At 32.9% G+C, this 21,311-nt stretch overlaps 1 protein-coding gene and 1 pseudogene across 1 annotated transcript; both read right to left on the bottom strand.

Moving 5' to 3' along the window:
* Positions 1 to 575: 575 nt before the first annotated feature.
* Positions 576 to 3,940, bottom strand: LOC116145211 (probable LRR receptor-like serine/threonine-protein kinase At3g47570). The gene is given in 3 exon segments (XM_031430637.1): positions 576 to 798; positions 903 to 1,301; positions 1,387 to 3,940. Coding segments are annotated over 3 exon segments (2,697 nt in total). The 5' UTR covers positions 3,680 to 3,940; the 3' UTR covers positions 576 to 793.
* Positions 3,941 to 8,885: 4,945 nt separating this feature from the next.
* Positions 8,886 to 12,885, bottom strand: LOC116145212 (annotated as a pseudogene).
* Between the last annotated feature and the right edge of the window lie 8,426 nt (positions 12,886 to 21,311).

Here is a 21,311-nt window from a genome sequence, read left to right as displayed (position 1 = left end):
TCAACCAAACCAATACATCCATTCAATCAAGGGCCTACCAAACCATATTAACAATATTTCCAATTCAAATAAGAGTAAAATAAGAAACATTAGCTACGTACCTTGAGTGGGGCATTACACTACACACATTCTCTCTAGATGGTAACTCAGCTCACCACACGCGACCTGATTGTACCCATCTATTAATACAATAGCGATGGACGTAGGATTCGGTTTTGAGCATCCAAACCACTTTAAAAATGGTTTCCCATTTATTCTCTCGTTTCATATTTTCTTATCACGTGTAATTTCTAAGTCTGCTTAGCACATTGAACGTGCGAGTCGTTGGTGTCAAAGTCAAGCATCAACATTTTTGAAATTTTATTCTATATATGTGAATTTCTTTGAAATTTTCTAAAATTGTGAATGTAAATTAGGGATGGTGTGAGCTTTAATCTTGAATTCTTTTAGTTTATATGATGATTTTAATTTCATAGCCCTGCTATTAATAAAAGGAATAGGCTAAAAATAATTGAAAGAAAAGATCAAAAACTGTTTGACACATTTTAGCTCATTAATCAAGAAGAGAGGTAGTTTAAATCTTAGGAACTGTAATTCATGATCAACACCGCTTATATTTAACTTCTTAAATCAAACATTCAAACTCAATAAAAGTATCCATCAAACGGATTTAACTTTAAAATGAAAATAAAATACAAATAGGTTGATAAAATGTTGGTGGCCTAGCAGATCATCCCAAAAACTCCATTCTCTTTTCACCTTGCTCAAACTGCTTGATGAAGATATTAATATCTTAGCCTTGTGATTAAAAACACAACAACATAGAAAAAAAAATTAGAAAAATAGTTGAAAAATTACAAGGAAGTTTATCTCCTAAACAAAAGAGAGGGTTTAAATCTTACCTCCCTGCCTGATGAGAACAGTTCTAGGTTGGAGAAGGATGTTCTTGACCTCTTGTAATTCATGAACAACATTGGTTATGTTCATTCGATCTTGTGGTATCTCCATTGAACATGCCACTCCGACCCTTACCATTGAAATGAGGCATTCCTTTCTTTTAATGTCTCTTTCTTGTAACAGTATACGATTAGTAGCAGCAACCTCTTCAACCTCATTTAGAAGTACTGGATCGACTATGTCCATCACCTGGTCAGGCAAGGCCATTCTAGCAAAATTGTGAAGATTGAGGCCTCCCTCAAACATAAGGTCTGTGGGCCTTTTCCTTGTTACCATCTCTAACAACAAGATCCCATAACTGTAGACATCCCCATATGTCGACAACTAACTTCCAAGACCATACTCTGCAATTCACAATAATATTATATTAGGAAGAATATGATCTTTGACAAGTAATTAACTGTTCAAATTATCGAATCTTGTCGTTACCTGGGGCTGCATAGCCTATTGTTCCTCTTACGCCAACAGAGCTGCTTTGATTTGGATTTGAGACTTCTGGGAGAAACCTTGCCATACCGAAATCTCCAACATGAGCTATCATGTCATCATCTAGAAGAACATTGCTGGGCTTTAAATCGCAATGGAGGATTGGCTCATGGCAACGATAATGGAGATAATCTATTGCAGATGCCACATCAATTGCAATGTTTATTCTCTGAAGAAGGGTAAGATTCTGAATTTCAGGTTGCTCTTCTTCTATTTCTAGAGATGGGTGCAGCCACTTGTCAAGACTCCCATTTGGCATGTACTCATAAACAATAGCTTTAAAGTCATTGCCCTGAAAATCAATACTTGAGCAAGAAGTTATGACTTTTACAAGATTCCTGTGACGGATATTTCTCAACGCTTTACACTCTGCCATGAAACTCTTGGAAGCTCCTCGACGTTGAAGATTTAGTACTTTGATTGCAGCAATAGTTCCATCTTCATCAAGGATACCCTTAAACACAGAGCCGAAACTTCCCGCACCAATTAAGTTTATTGAAGAAAACCCATCGGTCACTTTGAGTAGCCTTTCATATGATACATTCAAAAGTTCTTTTATCAACCTGGATCCAGATTCAGAAGGTTGTTTCTTGCTTCTCTTTCTTCTCTTTCTGAGCCAACAAAAAATGAATAATGACATCATGGTTAGTCCTGAAAGGACACTTGCAATTGATATCAATATTTTGGTTCGCGGAGAGATCCTCTCTTTCTTTGCGTTCTTGCTAGCGCATTTGAGCAAATGTAGTTCAACTATTCCTCCACAAAGTCTACCACTATTTCCGACAAGTGATATTGCTCTTGCATTTGCAAAAACACCTTTTGATGGCACTTCACCCTCAAAGTTATTGAAGGATAGGTTTAGATTCTCCAGAGGGAGAGTCTCTAAGAATTTTGGAATTTGGCCAGACAAATTGTTGCGAGAAAGATCAATGATTCGAATACCTCTCAGAGAACTCAATGATGCAGGTATAAATCCTTGGAAAGCATTGCCATCAATTACAAGATATTCTAGACTAGAACAAAGACTAAATTGACTCGGAATTTCACCTGACAAATTATTATCAGACACATCAAAAAAGGTCAAAAGTTTTAGGTTACCTATGTTTGAAGGTATGGATCCAATCAATTGGTTTTGGGATAGTTTTAGTAAAATTGACAGATACGTTATTTCAAAAACTTGTTTGGGTATGGTTCCACTAAGTTCATTTTGGGACAGATCCAAAATTTTCAACTGTTTCAAATTTCCTAGACTACTAGGGATGACTTCTGATAATTTGTTATTTGTCAACCACAAGATAATGATTTTCGACAGGTTCCCCAAAGAAGGAGGAATTTCCCCGGAGAGTTTATTGGTTGACAGATCTAAATATTCAAGGTTCTGGAGCTTACCTAATTCTTCAGGAATTGTGCCCGAAAATTTGTCTTCATACATTCTCAACGAAGTCAAGTTAAGAAGGCAGCCTATCCCTGATGGGATTGGTCCATAGAAATCATTCCCTCCAACATCTAAATGTTGCAGTTTAATTCTAGAAAGGTTAGCTATTGAATGGGGCAAGGGTCCTCTGAATTGGTTATCAGCTATGGAGAGTGCCCTCAAATTGCTGCAGTTGGCTAACGAATTCATAAAATTCATCTGATCACCGTCGCCACTTTGCATATTATTGCTGGCCAAATGCAGGAATTGAAGGTGTTGCATTCCTCCAAAATCAACACACAATTTTCCAGAAAATTTATTATGTCCCATCTGAATATATTTGAGTTCTGAAGCATTTGATAAAGATACTGGAATAGATCCACCAAATGAGTTATTTGAGATTTGAAAAAGCTGGAGACGAGGAAGAGTAAGGCCTAAATTTGCTGGAAGACTTCCCTCAAGTTGATTGCTAGACAAAGAAAAATTAACAAGGAAGGAGAGGTTGTATATAGAGGGAGGGACAACACCAGATAGGTTGTTTCTACCAATTCCAAGAGATGTTAAATTTTTCAGCTGACCCAATGAATCTGGAATATTTCCTCCAAAAGGATTTGAACCAATAGATATAATTTCCAGGGACGTAAGATTCCCAAGAAATGATGGGATGCCTCCTGTCAAACTGTTAAACTGCAGAGCTATGATTTTGAGGTTGAACAAGGAGACAAACTCTGGTGGAATTTTCCCAACTAGGTTGTTTTTTGCTAAAAATAAGAATGTGAGCCTGGAACAACGGGATAAGTTGGCTGGAATTTCTCCCACCATGAAGTTATTTTGAATTTGTAAATCTTCTAATCTGAACAGACGACCAACTTCTGGAGGGATTTCACCTTGGATACTATTGTTTACGAGATCGAACTTCCGTAGGAAGCTGAGGTTGCCAATGTGTGGTGATAGGGATCCAAACAAGCCTTTAGAAGGTAGGCTTAGGACAGTGACTCTTTGATGCCTGCGACCACAGGTAATCCCCTCCCACTCGCAGAAGTGGCAAGAATCATTCCACGAGTTTAGAACCCCTTGAGGATCATGAATAATCTTTGACTTAAAGGCCTGCAAAGAAACGCGATCTGTCTCCTGTTGAGCCAATCTGGAACTAACAAAAGTGGTAACTTGCATAAGCAAGATGCACAAAAGTAAAACAGAGCGAAAGCATATCATTGTGTTCATTTCTATGAGTGAGATGTGAGCCTGCTTCACCAAGCCTTATACCTTTATATAAATATGGTGCGCTTGTGACACTCTTAGGCCTATTCAGTGGGACTAATTATTGCAAATATGAACTGAAGACAAGGAATTGACTGACGGTACATAACTAAAGATTTCCTTGTTGTGTATATGACTAATGGTATAAAAAGGAGAATTGTGGCTCACTTGTGGCCCAAAAGCTTCACCATCAAATTCACCACGCATGGCCCTCTCTCCTGAATTATTATCGAAAACGACAATACTGACAGTTGTTATGCAAACAATAACATATATATTCCCACACGTAAATCATATACATTTATCGTACCTTCCTTCTCCTCTCCTACAAGTATAAACTTGAGGCAGAAGCGTATTAAGTAATTGTTTTGCGGAAGAAAATGTTACTGTCTTAGTTAGCATGAGTTGAATTGATAAAGAAATTTTATATTCGTATTGCACATGTTAAATTTTATGTTCTTGTTCTTTTCATCTTATAATACACAATTCACAAGTGAAAGCTCATTATATGATTTCATCTAATATATATATATAATCTTCTTGGCATGAGATTCAAATTTCATTTATTTATGAATTTCGTGCGCTAGGAAATATGTATTAACAGCTTTTGGATTTGATGGATTGGACCGTCAAATTTTTTTATTCCAATACGACTTACAAAATTTTTAGTGAAGAACAACCTTTCAAGTAGAAATCCAGGTTGTCATACGTCAAACAAGATAAGAATCACTAAAATTTAATAGAAGGGATATAACTTTAAAATCATATAAGTTGATAGAATGTAAGTTGTTAGGCAAATCTCCCGAGAAAAGCTTTTTCACACTGCTTTTCTGCTTTTCTGTGAACCTCTAATTTTTTTTATAATGCTTTTTATGAGAGACATGTAAAGTTTTCTTCTTGTTTTTTATCTGAGAATAGCTTATAAAAGTTATGGCTTAAAGGGCAATCTTGCTCCATTGAATCTTCTTGTAGTTTGTTTGTGTATCATTTTTATTTATTTCATCAACTTGAGGGCTAATAGTTCTCTGCTTCATTTTATGCTTCTTTTCAATTTTTTTTTTTTTTTTTAGTCTAATTGGATGTTACAATGCTTCAATCTGCTTAGGATTCGAAAAATCAAATATTCTCCTCTTGCTGAGAAAATATTTATCCTTCAATTCAATTTTAAAAATTCCAAGGGCCTCCTGCAGTTGGTCTGCTACACACAAGAAATTAATCAATGCATAATCTTTTCTTTTCTCAATTTGAAGTGGAGTCAAGTCTCTTACCGTCTTAGTTAAGTGGAGTCAAGTCTCTTGCAGTCTTGGTTAAGTGGAGTCAAGTCTCTTACAGTCTTAGAAAGGAACAACCATTCAAGTATGTACACCCAAAAAAAAAAAAAAAAAAAAGGGCGACAAAAGCTTCAAACAAGTTAAGCTTTGTTCAGAAAATGTTTGTACCCCAATTCATTTTTCAAAATACTCAAGTCCTTTGCGCTGCACAGAAGAAATTGGTCAATTCCCTAGTTTTTTGTCAAATTTAAGTGGAGTCTAGCCTTGTTATGCCTAAAAATATAAGGGCTGACGTCAAGACCCTTTAGTCCGCAAAAGTCAGATCATTGGAATAGCCACCGTCTGTGTCTGTCAGGATAATGGGCGCGCGTCAGACTAGTCAGGAGGCTGTGGTGCACCCACGTGTCCAATCCCTGCTCTAAATCGTGCAAATCACTCTGGAAGGTGGGCAATGTGACATAAATAAGGATTTGCATGGATAATCCCACCAACTTGCAGATTTAGTGATCATTGCTTCAAGGTATTTGACTATAAATTAGGAATTCATCTCTCATTAAGGGGATTCGCACATTTTTCACTTGATTCATTACTCTCTCTTTTCTTAGCAATTGATACCTTGTAATATCATTATAAAGTCAGTCCGCTATTAGCGACCTGACCCCGATCATCAATATAAATATCAGTGGACGTAGGACTTGCTACCTTAGAATCCGAACCACTTTAAAAACTGTCTCCATTGCATTTACTATCTCTTATCCATTACTTTCACGTGTGATTTCGAGGCCCCTACAATATTTCGCACGTGCGTTTCATTTGTGCAAAACCTCGCATCAGCAAGCCTCATTCCTCTTGATTTTCTGGTAAAGAACTGATGAGCATGAGTATATAATATTAAATTTCTACAAATAGTCATAGAATGGTGCAGAAGTCAATATCATGAATAATCTTTGACTTGAAGGCCTACATCGTAGCAAGACATGTCTCGTTTGTGAAACTCGGGGTTCAATTTAGTGGTATCAACGCTAGCCTGGACTCCAAAACGACTTTGATTCATTGTACATAGACTTTTATCGTTCAGTTTGGTGTCTGAATATTTGAATGATATTATTCTGATTCTCCATATCAAGAAATTTCATGGAATGGTGATCATAATTGCACATAATAATTTTTTTTTTTTTTTTTTTTTTTTTTAAACTTGAAGTCCACTAGGAATGAACAAAATTCCGCAACGAATCATAGAAAGTTGCAAAGGTCAATATCAAACAGTTTTTAAAAAAATGTAATTACTTATATGACCCGACATCTATCAAGTGGCAAAAGAGAAAAACAGATTTATTAAAGATACCTTAGTGGTGTCTAATGTTGAAGAAAATATGACCCGGCATCTATCAAGTGGGCTTTAGCCATCTAAAATATAGTCGATTTATTTTCTAGTCTTTAAAATCATTGGAAAATTTTAGACCAATAATTCATTTTAAATGTTACCAAGATCAAGAGCTAACAAAGTCTAACACTAAACTCATGGATCAATGAATTATAGCCATATCACTGTTAAATTTGGTTATTTGTATTCAAATTTATTGGAGTTTTTATCACTTGTGTGAAGAGTGACTTATTAATATGACCAGTTTTATTAATATTCTCGCCAGTAATTTAAGGAAAGCTAATAAGCTATAAGTATGTTAATTACAAATTTACATCTTAAATTGAATCAAATGATAGAGAGCATTAAATTCTTTGATTTTAACTATTAACTACTATTTATTGGATAATGAAATACAGAAAGGTTAGAAGAAATAGCTGAGAAATTTTACGTTTTTCGAATCTCTAGTAGAGTCAATTCTACCCAAGTCACGCAAATAGTATCCTATTAATAACGCAAACATCGATCAATCAATTCTTCTCCATAAATCACACAAACGTGTCATTTGATTATCATGAACAGAACTGAAGAACATAATTATTTCTCCTTTGTCTTTAATTTTATTTGTGATTTTCCACAAGCGTTAGAAAGTTGTATCAATTTTTTGCAAGAAATTTCCAATGAAACCTACAAATTTAGTTCATATTCATTGCATACATATAAAAGCACATGTGAATGCAAACTACTCGAAAGACCCACAACTTTGAAAATTCCAATTTCCATAAAGTCTCTTACCGTCTTCGTTAAGGTAAAAAAAAGGTAAACACTATCCAGTACTAAGTGGAGTCAAGTCTCTTAACAGTCTTAGAAAGTTGAAACAACTTTTTCCAAGAAACTTCCCAGTGAACATAAATTAAAAATTAAGAACACGTGGCATGCACAGCATTAGTAAAGAACAACCTTTCAAGTGGAAATAGGGTCCTCATCTTATGTGGCTGCATCAAAAATTGAATAATCATTCCAAGTTTTATTAAAATCATCAAATTTTAAACCATCCTCCCAAGAGTTTTTAGACAATATTAATTAATTTAATGATATGTAGATTTATCGACTTTTACAAATCATTCTAATACCAATTATATGATACCAGTCAACAATTCATAATAATTCTATATTTAGTTCCTCATAAGACTTTCAAAAACTTTTATATAACTGAATTTACCCTTTCTTTTAAATTTAAAGCAATCTTGTAGGTGGATTTCACTCTCAAACTTCATTTTCTCACCTCTCCATCATCTCGCATTTGACAATAAAAAAAGTGTGACAATAAGAAACAGCTGAGAAACTTTACACCCGTAACGTTTACGATGGAAATAGCTGAGAAATTTTATGATTTTTGAATCTCTAGTGGAGTCAATTCTACTTTATTAGTCACGCAAACATCGATCAATCAATTCTTCCTTCTAAGTCACGCAAACATATCATTTGATTATCATGAACAAGACTAAAAAGCATAATTATTTCTCCTTTGTCTTTAATTCTGTTTGTGATTTTTCCACAAAGGAGTAAAAAGTTGCATCAATGTTTTCCAAGAAATTTCAAATGAAACCTACAAATTTAGTTCATTTTCATTGCATTCATATAAAAGTACACCTGGAATGAAAACTACTTGGCAGACCCACAACTTTGAAAATTCCAATTTCCTTAAAGTGTCTTATTCTGAAATGGGCAAGTTTTCCTCTCCCCATGGGCCAGCATTAATTCAATCAATTTCTTTCAACACAAATATATTTGTTTGTTTTTAATATTAGCAAATTGTCCTTTTTTTTTTTTTTTTTTTTTTTATAATCGAAATATCCAGCCCCAAGATGGTTTAAACCCAAAAATTCAATTAAGAGAATAACCTTCTTAACCACCAGACTAATCCTTTAAGATTACAAATTATCCTTCTTTACTATTTATTTCTACTAAATCTTTAGTAACCTCAATGTCACCTTCTTTTTTTTACTTTATTTTTTTTTTTTTACTTTATTTTTTTTTTTTACTTTATTATTTTTTTTTTTGTCTTGGATAAATTCAAGTATCCATTTTTTTTTTTTTTTTTGATAAATTTAAGTGTGTATTTGTTGACACCTTATGGCTTCTGAGACCATACTGCAATTCACAAGAATAACATTAAAAAATTCTAATGTTCAAATGGTGACTAACTGATTACAACTGTTTATTGCCTAGTAACTCTATTGCTAAACTGGACATTTTGGTTTGAATTGTCTTTGTCATGTTTATTGTAATTTTATTTTACTCCATCCAAATGAAATAAGATCTGACGAAATGTTGAAACTCTTAAATCAAACATCCAAACTCAATAAAAAGTATCCAACAAGCTTTCATCAAAGGGATTTAACTTTAAAATGAAAATGAAATAAATATAATTTGATCAAAAAGCACAATTCATCAGAATCAGATAATCACGCAATCAGCGTAAGATGAAAAAATATCTTCCGACCAAAATATCTAATCTCATCACTTAAACAAAACATAAACTGTTTAAACCCATAGTCATCACATGCAACAAATCAATTCTGCCAATCACCTAGCTGGAATATATTAGGCTCACTGACGTGAAGATCAATGCTCCACTCAAGCATCATTTTTAATTCCCAAAAAAAAAAAAAAAAAAAAAAACAGTGTTCTTTTGAAGCCACGTAGACAAGGGCTTCAAAATTTTATAAATAGCAGTATCTAGCTATTGACAAATTACTAAATCATCACAAACAGCGATAGGCTTTCCTTCTTTCTTTACTACTTCTGCAACATATAAAACTAATATTATCAATGGAAAAGGTCAAAGAAACCTATAGATTCTTAAAATCTAAACTCAAGTACTACTTTCTATGTTGCATCAAGCATGTATGAAACCTCCTAGCATCACACTTACACTTACAAAGTAGACTCACACGGTGTACAACAAATTATAATTAGGTTAGGAAAAGCACCTTGTCAATTGGTTTCCTCTTCCCCCAAGAACTGAGGCCCTCTGAAATTTGGAGCCACCTATCCACCACTTTTGGCTACCATGGAGTTTTGTGCGGCTATTTACACTACACAGGCAAAAGCATTTTATCATTATTGCTGACATAGATAATAGATGTGACATGAAAATGGAAGATATGTGGTTAAATGAGCAAAAATAATCTCACAGTTAGTTTCTTCTTTTGTTAAAACCGTCAAGAATTTGGAAGCCACTGCATACGCTACAGTGTGTGCCTTGGTAAAGATATCCTTATACCTCATCTGAAATGTAGACAGGAGCATCTTTCCAATTGTTCGATCACCAACCCTATCCATGAAAACAAGAGCCAAGTAAACAAAAACTCAAAGTGAATTTCATGTTGGGAAGTTGAAAAATGATTAGTGCAACTGCACAATTCAAAGCAATAGCTAGCAACTAAAACTGCTTATGAATTGCTTAGTGTTAATTAATTACAGGTATAGCATCCATCCTACACAACTTTATATGTGTTAACTGTGCCTTTCCTAAATTAGATGTAATGAAGAAGCATCATTATGTTAGAGATAAAGGAAACCACATTACTAGGCTGACGCACTTGATACAAGCTTCCAACATTTAGAATAATAAAAACACGAACAGGTGATCCTGTTCATTTCTCTTTTCACTCTACTGTTTTCAACATTAACTTTCCGATGAATCCTATCTCTAACATACATATTGATCTTCTGAGACAAGAACTGACCACATCCTTTATTCCATCCCAAGACATGAAAATGCAAGTTTAGCTCTATACCTTAATATGCTTCACAGTTTCAATAAGATGCAGAAACTAGGAAAAACTAGAGACTAGTTCAAACTTCAAACTTCAAGTCATCTATGCAATAAATAATCAGATCAACTTTGTTCTAAAATAGCAGTGAAACATAATATGGAAAATTTGTAATAACATCAAATCTTTAGGGCATTGCTTTCTTTTCCAAATTGACAAAGTGCCATATAATGACATTATGAGAACAACAAATATGATGATAGCAATTTACTATACAAGGGACAAGAAGAATGGGAGAGCCGCATTATAAAGTAAACTAATAGAAGGCACAGGAAAAACTGTAAGCATGTAAAGAAGCTAGTGAGTAGCAGAAACTCACAATGGTGCTATCTTACAGCCAAATTAGTAGAAATATGGACACCGAGATCTCAGATCCACATTTGCAGCATCAGCCTGGATTTCCCGCCTTGTTCTGGTATTCAATTGAGACAAAGAAGACTAGAAAAGTAAATAAAAATTCACAACTTCAGATTCTCATTCACATAAATAAACATGTCATTTTTCATGCATTCATTTGAACATAGAACAACTCTGCAAGAAATTGCAATCATTGGAACTTGGTTAAAACTACCTAATTCCAGAGGGGGTTTGGTCACTCAAAAAAGCAAAAGGGGAGGGAGGGATCAAAGAAATACAATAAGAACAACAAACTCTAGAAGACTTTGACAAAAAGTTTGACTGAACACAAGTAACCCACATGTGACAGCAAAACCAAAAAATACCATACATAGAAAAAATCATGTTTCATAACATATTACAATACAAAATCCGATTGCTTTTGACAACCAAAGGCCATTTCTTGCCAAAAAGTTTCTCAACCCATTCTACATTTTTCACACATAAAGCAAAATCATGTTAAAAATTCTTCTTGCAAGTCTGTTTTTAATGAATTTCTTAGTATTTTTACTATCTTTAGTCAGAAATAAGAATAAAACTAGAAACTATATGGATTTACTTTTGGTTGAAACATGCCGGAACATTTATTGATACAGCTTGCCTCAAATATAACTCCTGAGCAAGCCAAAATGGCAGCTCTACCTTCGCTCCTTCTTCAACCTGAGAACAACCACCAAAAATAGAACATATTATGATACAGTCATTGAACATCAATTTCCACCAAACTCCTGTTAACTTACAAAGTCTTTTTCAGCACTGGGATCAACTTTCACTCCATTAACCGACTTATGGAACGCAACAGGGGCAAGCTGAAATCGAGCAAAAGAAAAGAAAATTCATTAAGCAATTCCAAAGTTGAGTTAAAAACTATTGAGGGTATGAAGACAAAGATATTAACCTCTTCCTCTATAACAATATCATCAAGGTCATAATAGTTTGCATTTCTCGAAGCCCCATTGTTCATTTTTCTTTTTTCAGTTTCTCTCAATTTTTCTTTCTCAATTTATGAGATAATTAACAGCTGGAGATCAAAACTTACAAAAGTTAATTACAAATGAAGGGGAACTGAACTGTTCATGTAAATTCCTTCAAAATACACAAATCAGATTTTGCAATCACGAGAATATAAACACATCGAGTGAAACATCAAACCACAGATCAAAAGAATGGGCTAGATCTTAGTACTAATCGAGAATTAGATTCAATTTCAACCTGAAACCCACTATTACGCAGCAACAACAAATAATCTAAACTTAAAACAGATTCTAAAAGATCTGAAACCCTAGAGTGAGCAAAATTAATAGCCAGAGCAGATAGATATAGAAAATGACATTCAGAAAAGTAAAAGTTGACGACAAACTGAGAATTTCAATTAAAGATATAATTTGAAATTTAAAAAAAAAAAAATACCTCAATTGTTCTCACAGATCTTGCCTGTGTGTGGTTGGCTCTCCAGAGGATGGAAAGGGAAGATATGAGCTAAAATGGGAGGGAAAATTAAAATTCTGAAAATTAGAGATTATATACCATGCGGTGTGGTGCACTATAAGTTTTGGTGTTACAAAATTTTAGGAAACTTTGGGGCCTTCTCATAAATAATAAAGAATAAGGGGTTAAATGTTATTACTCAGTTTTGGTGTTATAGAATTTTAGGAAATTTTAGGGTCTTTTTTATAAATAATAGAGAATAAGGGGTTTAATGTTATTACTCATTCTTTATTTCCTCATTCTCTGTCACCTCTCCGATTGTCTGACCTCAATCCTTGGACTTCTTTAAGAATATTGATCCATGCATGCAGCCCAACCAATGCTATGGTTATATTTCTTACCGCATATATATAATTTATGTTTATATCAAAACATTGTTTACTACACAAATAAGCATTAAATTGAGGAACTTACATATAGCTCTCTTGCTTTTTCATTACCCACCCTTTCTCGGTGCTCCAATGAGTGTCATGAAACAATTGTATCACAAATTCAGTATCACATATGTATGTTGTATCACAAAGACACCACAAAACAGAAATTCATTTAGCATTTTTTTTCCCTTTTTTTTTGTCGAGGGAGACAGGGGAACAATGGATTTTATTCATCAATTCTGCTAGAATATGCCAAGGAAAAAAATCAAGTTCCTGAACCATGTTACTTTAGTATTGAAAATTTTATATAAAAATTTAAAGAAATCTAATTATAGAAGTTGATAGAAAGAACTAATGCAATACACTGATTATATATGTTCTTGTATAATCAGGGTAAAACAGTGTCAAAGTGCAGGTCCATGTCTCTCTTTTGTATCTTTTTACGAAGTTTTATCATGAAATTCGTCTAAGATTGAACCCATTTAGAGAGTATATTATATATTAGTCAAATCAAATCGACACTCATCTTTCACAGTTTCTAGTCAATTCCACATCCTTTTCATCAGTGCAATAAATATACAACATTTTCGAGTGAATAAGGCTGTATATATTTGGAGTATTTTTATGCAACCGCTTATTTTGTATTTTATATATAAAAGGACACAACATAACAGTCATCCATTGTGTTAATAAATGCTTAAAAGAATTTCCCTTCAATTTAAATGTGTTGTGATATTTCAATTAATTTAACCCGATAATTAAGGAGATAATGTAAGAATTGGATAGACCAATGAAATGATACTAAAATCAAGGAAAAGTCATATTTCCATAAAATGAATGGAATGTGTCAAAACCAGAAAAAGTGAATGATAAATAAAAAAGTTCATTTATTTTCATGAGTTTGGACATGGATCAAATTAATGCAATACAAAGATTAATGTTTAACTAAGTTACTTCTTGTTATTTTATATATATATTCAATGAACTTTTTAATTATACATACCAAACAATCAACCAATTGGAGTACAGTTTTACTTAGGCAAAGAAAAGGCAAAGAATGAAGGTATGGTGTATGACTACATCAAGAATATGTAAGGGAAGCATTAATTTGAATGGGAAAACCATCATACCAAAGAAAGGCAAACAGATGTATATTGAAACCGTCTCGAACGAGTATCCAAAACGCGGGGATTGATTGCAGCAGCCACTTAATCTGCTGAAAAAAGAAGTACTCATTATATGAGGGTTAAGCTAAACTAAACCTCAAAAATTTGAAGCATTGTACTTAAAAAAACCAGAGTTTAAAAAAAAAAAAAAAAAAAAAAAAAAAAGACAAAAGTCATGTACATACAAGTTAAAATCAAATGCTTAATTCTTTTAGGGTGTATAGATAAATACACACAAAATTTTGTATGGATATGCAACAGTTGATCCTGCTATATGTGTACCCATTTATAAAACTGACACCATAAAGAAACAAAAAATAACATTTATCACAATTACATTCCACGGCTTCTCTTTGTTCCCAAGGATTAATTTTCAAATTATCATTTATCACCTATTATATATAGCTCTAATTTCCTTCTTAATTTTATTAAAAAAAAATTAATTTTAATCAATTAATTCATTTTTCTGTTACTGATATTTTAAAATGAAGAAAGAATTAGACTAAAAAATGACAGCTAATCATAAGTCAAAATCTAACTTTCTTTAAGCTTAAAGCCTTAAACCCCTCTCTGGTATGCACTACTCTCTCTCTCTCTCTCTCTCTTGAAATTCACAGAAAGCATTCGTTCTTTCTTTAACATGAAACTCCAGAAGGTCTGTCCATTACTCAAACACCATAACGTCAAAACTATAATTTCTACAGTCCAATCTCCCTCCTATAAGGTTCTCTCTTCAACCCCACGATCAAACCCCACCCAACAACCTCAGATTCTCTCCGCAAACTCTCTGACAAAAAACCCAGTTGATATAACCCATGAACAACTCGTTAACTACATCCACTCTTCTCAGTGGCATTCCATCAAACACCTTGCGCCGAAACTCACTCCCGCTCTTATCACAACAACTCTTTTAAGTCTTCACAAAACCCCTGACTTAGCTCTCTAGTTCATAACCCATATTGATTTTAGTCGCGTTCTTGATATCAAAACCCGTTGCCTGGCTATAGCTATAGTCTCTAGGTTACCTTCACCAAAACCAACCTTGCAGCTCTCAAAACAGACCTTAATTAGTGGCATTACTTCAATTAAGGTGCTCTTTGATGAGCTGGCAAACACCACAATTTTCTCAAAATGCAAACAAAAATATGGATACAGTATGAATGAGAAAACTAACTAGATTTGACAAAACTCATAACAATTAAACAAACAAGTGGAATCGTAAAAATAAAAATAAGTTACCTTCAATGGGGTAATGTAGGCGGCCAAAAGTAGAATCAAGGAGATGGTAAAGAAGAGGGAAATTGGATCCAGAGGAGTGTGTGGAGAAGAAGAGGACTCGGGCAAGAATAGGGAAATTGGGGCATTTAAGGATTTGGTTTTAAGTTCGGTTTTATAGAGGATGGGCTTTTAGTAATTGTCTCTAAAAACATGGGCATTTATTTGTTCGATATGGATCTCATTAAGTCATTAACAACTACAACTTTAGTTGCGAAAATAACATAATCAAAATTCCAATTTATTTCAAGCGGGAGTATTGGGCCCCCAAATTCATTGGAAGAATTTACCGGGAACATTGGGTGCCCTAATCAACTAATTAGTTAGGGCATCTCCAACCCAGACCAAAATGGTATAAAAAACACCAAATTATCAACCCACGCCAAATTTGGTACATCACTGTAGCGCCACACCAAAATGGCTTGGCGCTTTGGCGTGAGTTGATGTTTTTGGTGTTTTTTACACCATTTTGGTGTGGGTTGGAGATGCCCTAACTAATTAGTTGATTAGGGCGCCCAATGTTCCCGCTTGAAATAAATTGGAATTTTGATTATGTTATTTTCACAACTAAGGTTGTAGTTGTTAATGACTTAATGAGATCCATATCGAATAAATAAATGCCCATGTTTTTAGAAACAATTACGCCCAATAATTTTTTTTTTCTTTTGCTTCTTTTTTTTTTAATTTTGTTAAGTTAATTTGAGTATTAAATTTTACACCAAAAATCACACCAAATTTGATAATTTGTATTTAATTTAATTTGATTATTATTCATAATAATGATATAATTTAAAAAATTATGAAAAATTAAAAATAAAACTTTATTCAATGCAAATATTAAACTACAATAACTCAAAATAAAAATTAACACTAATTTAAAAATACTAAAATTAAAAGAAAATATAACATAAACTAAAATAACAATTTAGTATTCCGGTAGATTAGTTCCGGATCCAGTAAGCTTGAATGGACAACACATCTTTTTGAATAAGTCACAAATCTCAAAAGCTTGAGTTTTTAATAAGCCACAAATCTCAAAAGCTTGAATGGACAATACATATTTTTGAACGTGCGTTTGGAGTTCTCCAATCACGATTTGCAATTGTGGCAGGACCGACACGTTGTTTTGATAAAAATGTATTACATGATATAATGACTGCGTGTATTATTATGCACAACATGATAATCGAGGATGAACGTAATGTTGATGCATCGATTGAGAATCAGATGGAAGCGCTAACTCCCGAAGTTGAAATTGTCGTAGATGAGAATGTCCGATTTCGAAATTTTCTTGCTCGACATAAACAAATCAAGGATACAGAGGCTCACCATGCTCTTCGAAATGCATTAATTGATCATTTGTAGGAAGAACATACTAATTCAGAAAATTAAATTACTATCAATATGGAATTTTACCTTTGTGTTGTTGTTGTTATTTTTTTTTATCATTTTATATTAGATGTAATGTTTTTCTATATTAAATGTAATATTTATTTGATTAAATAAATGCTTAATTTTATTAAATTAGTATAATTTTCAATATAATTATTATTTAATAAAAATATCATTCCCAATATTTAATTAATATATACAAAAATAATGAGTGAAATAGATTAATTGTTGATTATTACAATAAAAGAAAAAAAAATATTTTAAAGAATATTCTAAGGAATATTCTTTTTGGTGTAATATTTGGTGTTGTGAGTTGGAGATGGAATAGTGTTTTGCACCAAATTTTGCATCAATTTGTGCAATTTTGCACCAAATTGGTGCAATGGGTTGGAGATGGTTTTAGACAACAATAATTTTGGTCACAAACAACAATGTTATTTTTTCATTTTACCGGGAAAGTGGAGGCAAAAAAAATATCAAACTTTTAACGACTTAATATATTTTAGTTGTTATATATGAGTTTTTGCAACTATTTGTAATATGCACAAATTAATTAATTGGCAAATGTACCTTGGGCCTTTCGTAATTATTGTCAGAAGCTTGGATATTTTAGTATTGTATCATTTTGTAATTAATAAAAATAGTTACAAATTAATTAATAAATATTTACATATAATTTAATAACTATTCAGTAGTGGCAAATAATTGTTTTCCGTAACCATAATTTTAATTGTAGAATCTCCTGTTGTAGTTGCCAATTGTGCTGTAATGTCGAGAAAATTTACCGTACAAGAATTGACAACCAAATAAATTAGTCGTTCATGTGATATTTTTTACAACAAACCAAATTAGTCACTGAATATTAATTTTAGATGCCAAAGGCAAGAATAAATAGACCCCATAATTTTATTCCCTTTTAGTCGACCGATTGGAATTTAGTTACTAAATATAGGGTATTTGCAACTATTTTTGTCTAATTGCAAAAAATTGGTTGTAAAAAGTATTTTTTCTTGTAGTGAATTGAATATGTTTCAGTTCTGAAACATTGGATAAAGATACTAGAATAGATCCACTAAATAACTTGTCGGAGATTTTATAAAATTTGAGACGGGAAGTGCAAGACCTAAATATGGTGGAAGACTTCCATAGAGTTGATTGAAGGACAAAAAAAAAAAAAAAAAAAAAAAAAAAAAAAAAAAAAAAAAAAAAAAAAAAAAAAAAAAAAAAAAAAGGAAAGATTGTATATAGGAGGAACCGTGCCAAATAGGTTGCTTCCCCCAGTGCAAGAATTGTTAAATTTTCCAGTCGACCCAATGAATGTGGAATGTTTCCTCCAAAAGTGTTGCTAGCTGAAACTAAACCTTCCAGCGAAGTAAGATTCCCGATAAAATGTGGGATGTCTCCCGTCAAACTGTTATCAAATACATATAACTTTTTGACATTCCTCAAGGAGACAAACTTTAGTGGAAATTTACCTACAAGATTGTTTCCTCCGAGAAATAAGAATGTAAGCCTTGAGCAACGGGACAAGTTGGCCGGAATTTCTCCCACCAAGGAGTTATTGGTCAACTGTAAATCTTTTAACCTGAACAGACGACCAACTTCGGGAGGGATTTTACCTTGGAGACTATTGTTTGAGACATCGAACTTCTGTAGGAAGTTAAGGTTGCCAATGGATGGTGACGATGACCCAGACAAACAAATTTCCACAATGAATCATAGAAAGTTGCAGAAGTCAATATCTTCCACTGAAAATATATATAGAAAATTGTGAATTTTTTTTCCGTTTAATTTAGGTTTTTAATATATAGGTGTTAAAAGAATAAATACTCTTAAAACATATCTATTAAAAAAAATTATTATTGGGGCTTAGAAAGAAAACTGGTAAGGCTTAAATAACACTACTAATGTAATACTTAAACCTAGGGATGTTTAAAAAAATGCAAAAACCGAACCGAAAAACTGGCTAACTGAAAAAACGGTTTGGTTACGTTTCAAAAAATTTTAAAAACCAAATTTCTGGTTCGGTTACCGGTTCGAGAAACAGTAAAAAGCGGTTAACCAAAACCAGTTTTTTGAACCGGTTATATATATATATATTAAATAAAAATAAAAATATTTTATATTAAATAAAAATAAAAATATTATATATTATATATTAAATAAAAAATAATAATATTTTTAATGTATTGTTAGTAGTAGTCAATGGATATGTATGAATGTTTAATTTTTATTTGGATATATATGATTTATATTTACAGTTTAATTTAAAAAAAAAAATAAGTTTTATTAAAAAAAAGGAAAACCAGTTAACCCAAAAACTGGTTTTCCCTCTAAACTAGTTCGGTTTCGATTCGGGAATTTTTCAGAACCGAAAAACCGGTTCGGTTAAAAAAAGCGATTAAACGAACCGGTTAACCGCTTTTGAACACCCCTACTTAAACCTTTTCCACGGCAAAAAGTTAAAAACTTGTCCTCATCTTTAGAAAACCTTGAATGAATTCAATCACATCTTTTAAATTTCACGAGTCTACCATATACCCAAGATGGACTGCTGATTAAACAAAAGCAAAACCTAAAAGCCACTGTCATTTTGACTCAATCGAAATGAGTTAAAGGAGGTCAAGAAAAGGGTACCCGACTTGAGGGTTTGATGAAAAGAAAGTGACATAGTTCTACTAACTTTCATTTCTTATTTATCCTCTTTCCCGAAATGTTTTTTTAACATACTCACTTGTTAGACACAACACATTCTAAGTTGATGGAGGTTGTTTAATGTATGTGCATAAGTTAGATGTATGGGATGTGTTTAGGATAGGAAGGCTACCGAAATGAAGGTTTTGATACCAACTGTTGCAGCGCACTGGATACGCTCTAGTGTAGCGACTCCAATCCACGAACGAAACTCTCAAATCCACAAAAAGACTTCTCACAAATGAACCATTAAGAAATTTATTGATAAGTCATTGTTGTTGTTTGTAAGATAACAAACATATTTATACTAAACTAATCTTAGTGCCATTAAAACAAGAAATAAGTAAATTCTAATTCTACTGGAACAAGGAATTATAAAATAAGAAACTAAATAAACCTTCCTAATTTAACTAAAATCCTAAAATAATTAAACTTCCCAAACTAAATTAGGAAAATCAAATAATAAAAAGGAAATAAAATAAAATCCTAAGTTTAGAAAAATCTGTCTTACATACTAGTTTATTGTAATTCGTCACCAAATGACTTGGAATTGTCTGGTTTTCGTCCATTTCGGAATTGACAACACTGAGTGATAAATCATTGTATTCATTTCTGAAAGAACAACACTACACTTACAAATTTTTTATACAACCCAAATGTGACAGCTTATGATTGATTAGCTCGTAATAGGTCCCGTCTACCCAAATGCGAACTGACCAATCGCGAGTTGCTACTTTAGGATTTTATAAAAAAATTGTATGAAAAAATTGTTCATCTTAGGATTTTATAAAAAAGTTGTATGAAAAAATTGTTCATCTTAGGATTTTATAAAAAAGTTGTATGGAAAAATTGTAAGTGTAGTTTTATTGTTTCTGAAAATTAAAAGGCAGTTGGTTGATATTGCCTTTCTGGATTCTTTATTGGCATTTCTATTTGATTGTCATACTCCACTCTCAAGCGCACTAACTTGACCCATCGCCTCTTGATTTGATTTTGAAACTCAGATGAAATTATAAAACATATATAAAATAATTATAGAATCCTCTAGGGGATTGGTCTTCCATTTTTTGTTAATTTCATCAACTTAATTGAACGCGAACAGTTTCTCTGTTTCATGTCATGGTTGTTTGTTTTCACACGTTTCGCTTGCTTTAGTCTAGCGGGACGTTCTACAAAAGCTTCAAACAAGTTGAGCTTTGTTCAGAAAATGTTTATGCTGCAAGTCCTTTGTGCTGCAAAAGGAAAAAAGAAAAGGAAAAATCATTATTTCATATTATATTAAGCAACTTCAAAGTTGAATTAAAGACTACTGGGGGTATGTATGAAGGCCAAGATAATAACCTGTTCCTCTACAAGAATATCATTAAAGACTCAAGGTCATAATAATTTGCATTTCTCGAAGCCGCATGGTTCATTTTTTTTTTTTTCCCCGTTTCTCTTGATTTTTCCTTCACAATTTATGAGATATTTTAACAGCTGGGGAACAAAACATAAAAAATCAATTACAAGAAATTGTGAATATAAATGCCTTTTAGCATAAAGAATGCAAGGGGTCTAACAAGCAACTTAAGAATTTTGTGACGTCTAATGCACAATACGACATTTTTAATGTAAATTCTTCATCTTTTCTGTTACGCCTAAAAAGTTAGGGCTGACATGGACTCTTGTTAGCAAGAGCCAATCAGGATTCAGGAAGGTTTTGTGCTGTCCAAATGCTGCCACGTCGCGCAGTGACTGGAGAGGTATGGTTCTTGTTAGTGCAGCAGATGAATGTCAGGCTTGCGAGTGGCCAGGGGTTATTCACTTGCCCAAGCCCTACGCAATTTGAAGATATTTCTCGTGCAGATAACCAATGGGATGCAAGGAAGGACTTGCAGACTCGTAATCATTACCTTGAACTCTCCCGCTATAAATAGAGGACACCCCTCTCATT

The sequence above is a fragment of the Pistacia vera genome, unplaced genomic scaffold (assembly GCF_008641045.1).
Source record: "Pistacia vera cultivar Batoury unplaced genomic scaffold, PisVer_v2 Contig460, whole genome shotgun sequence".
Classification (NCBI taxonomy): domain Eukaryota; kingdom Viridiplantae; phylum Streptophyta; class Magnoliopsida; order Sapindales; family Anacardiaceae; genus Pistacia; species Pistacia vera.
Note: the sequence above shows the minus strand (reverse complement) of the source record. Positions and strands in the feature narration are given on the sequence as shown.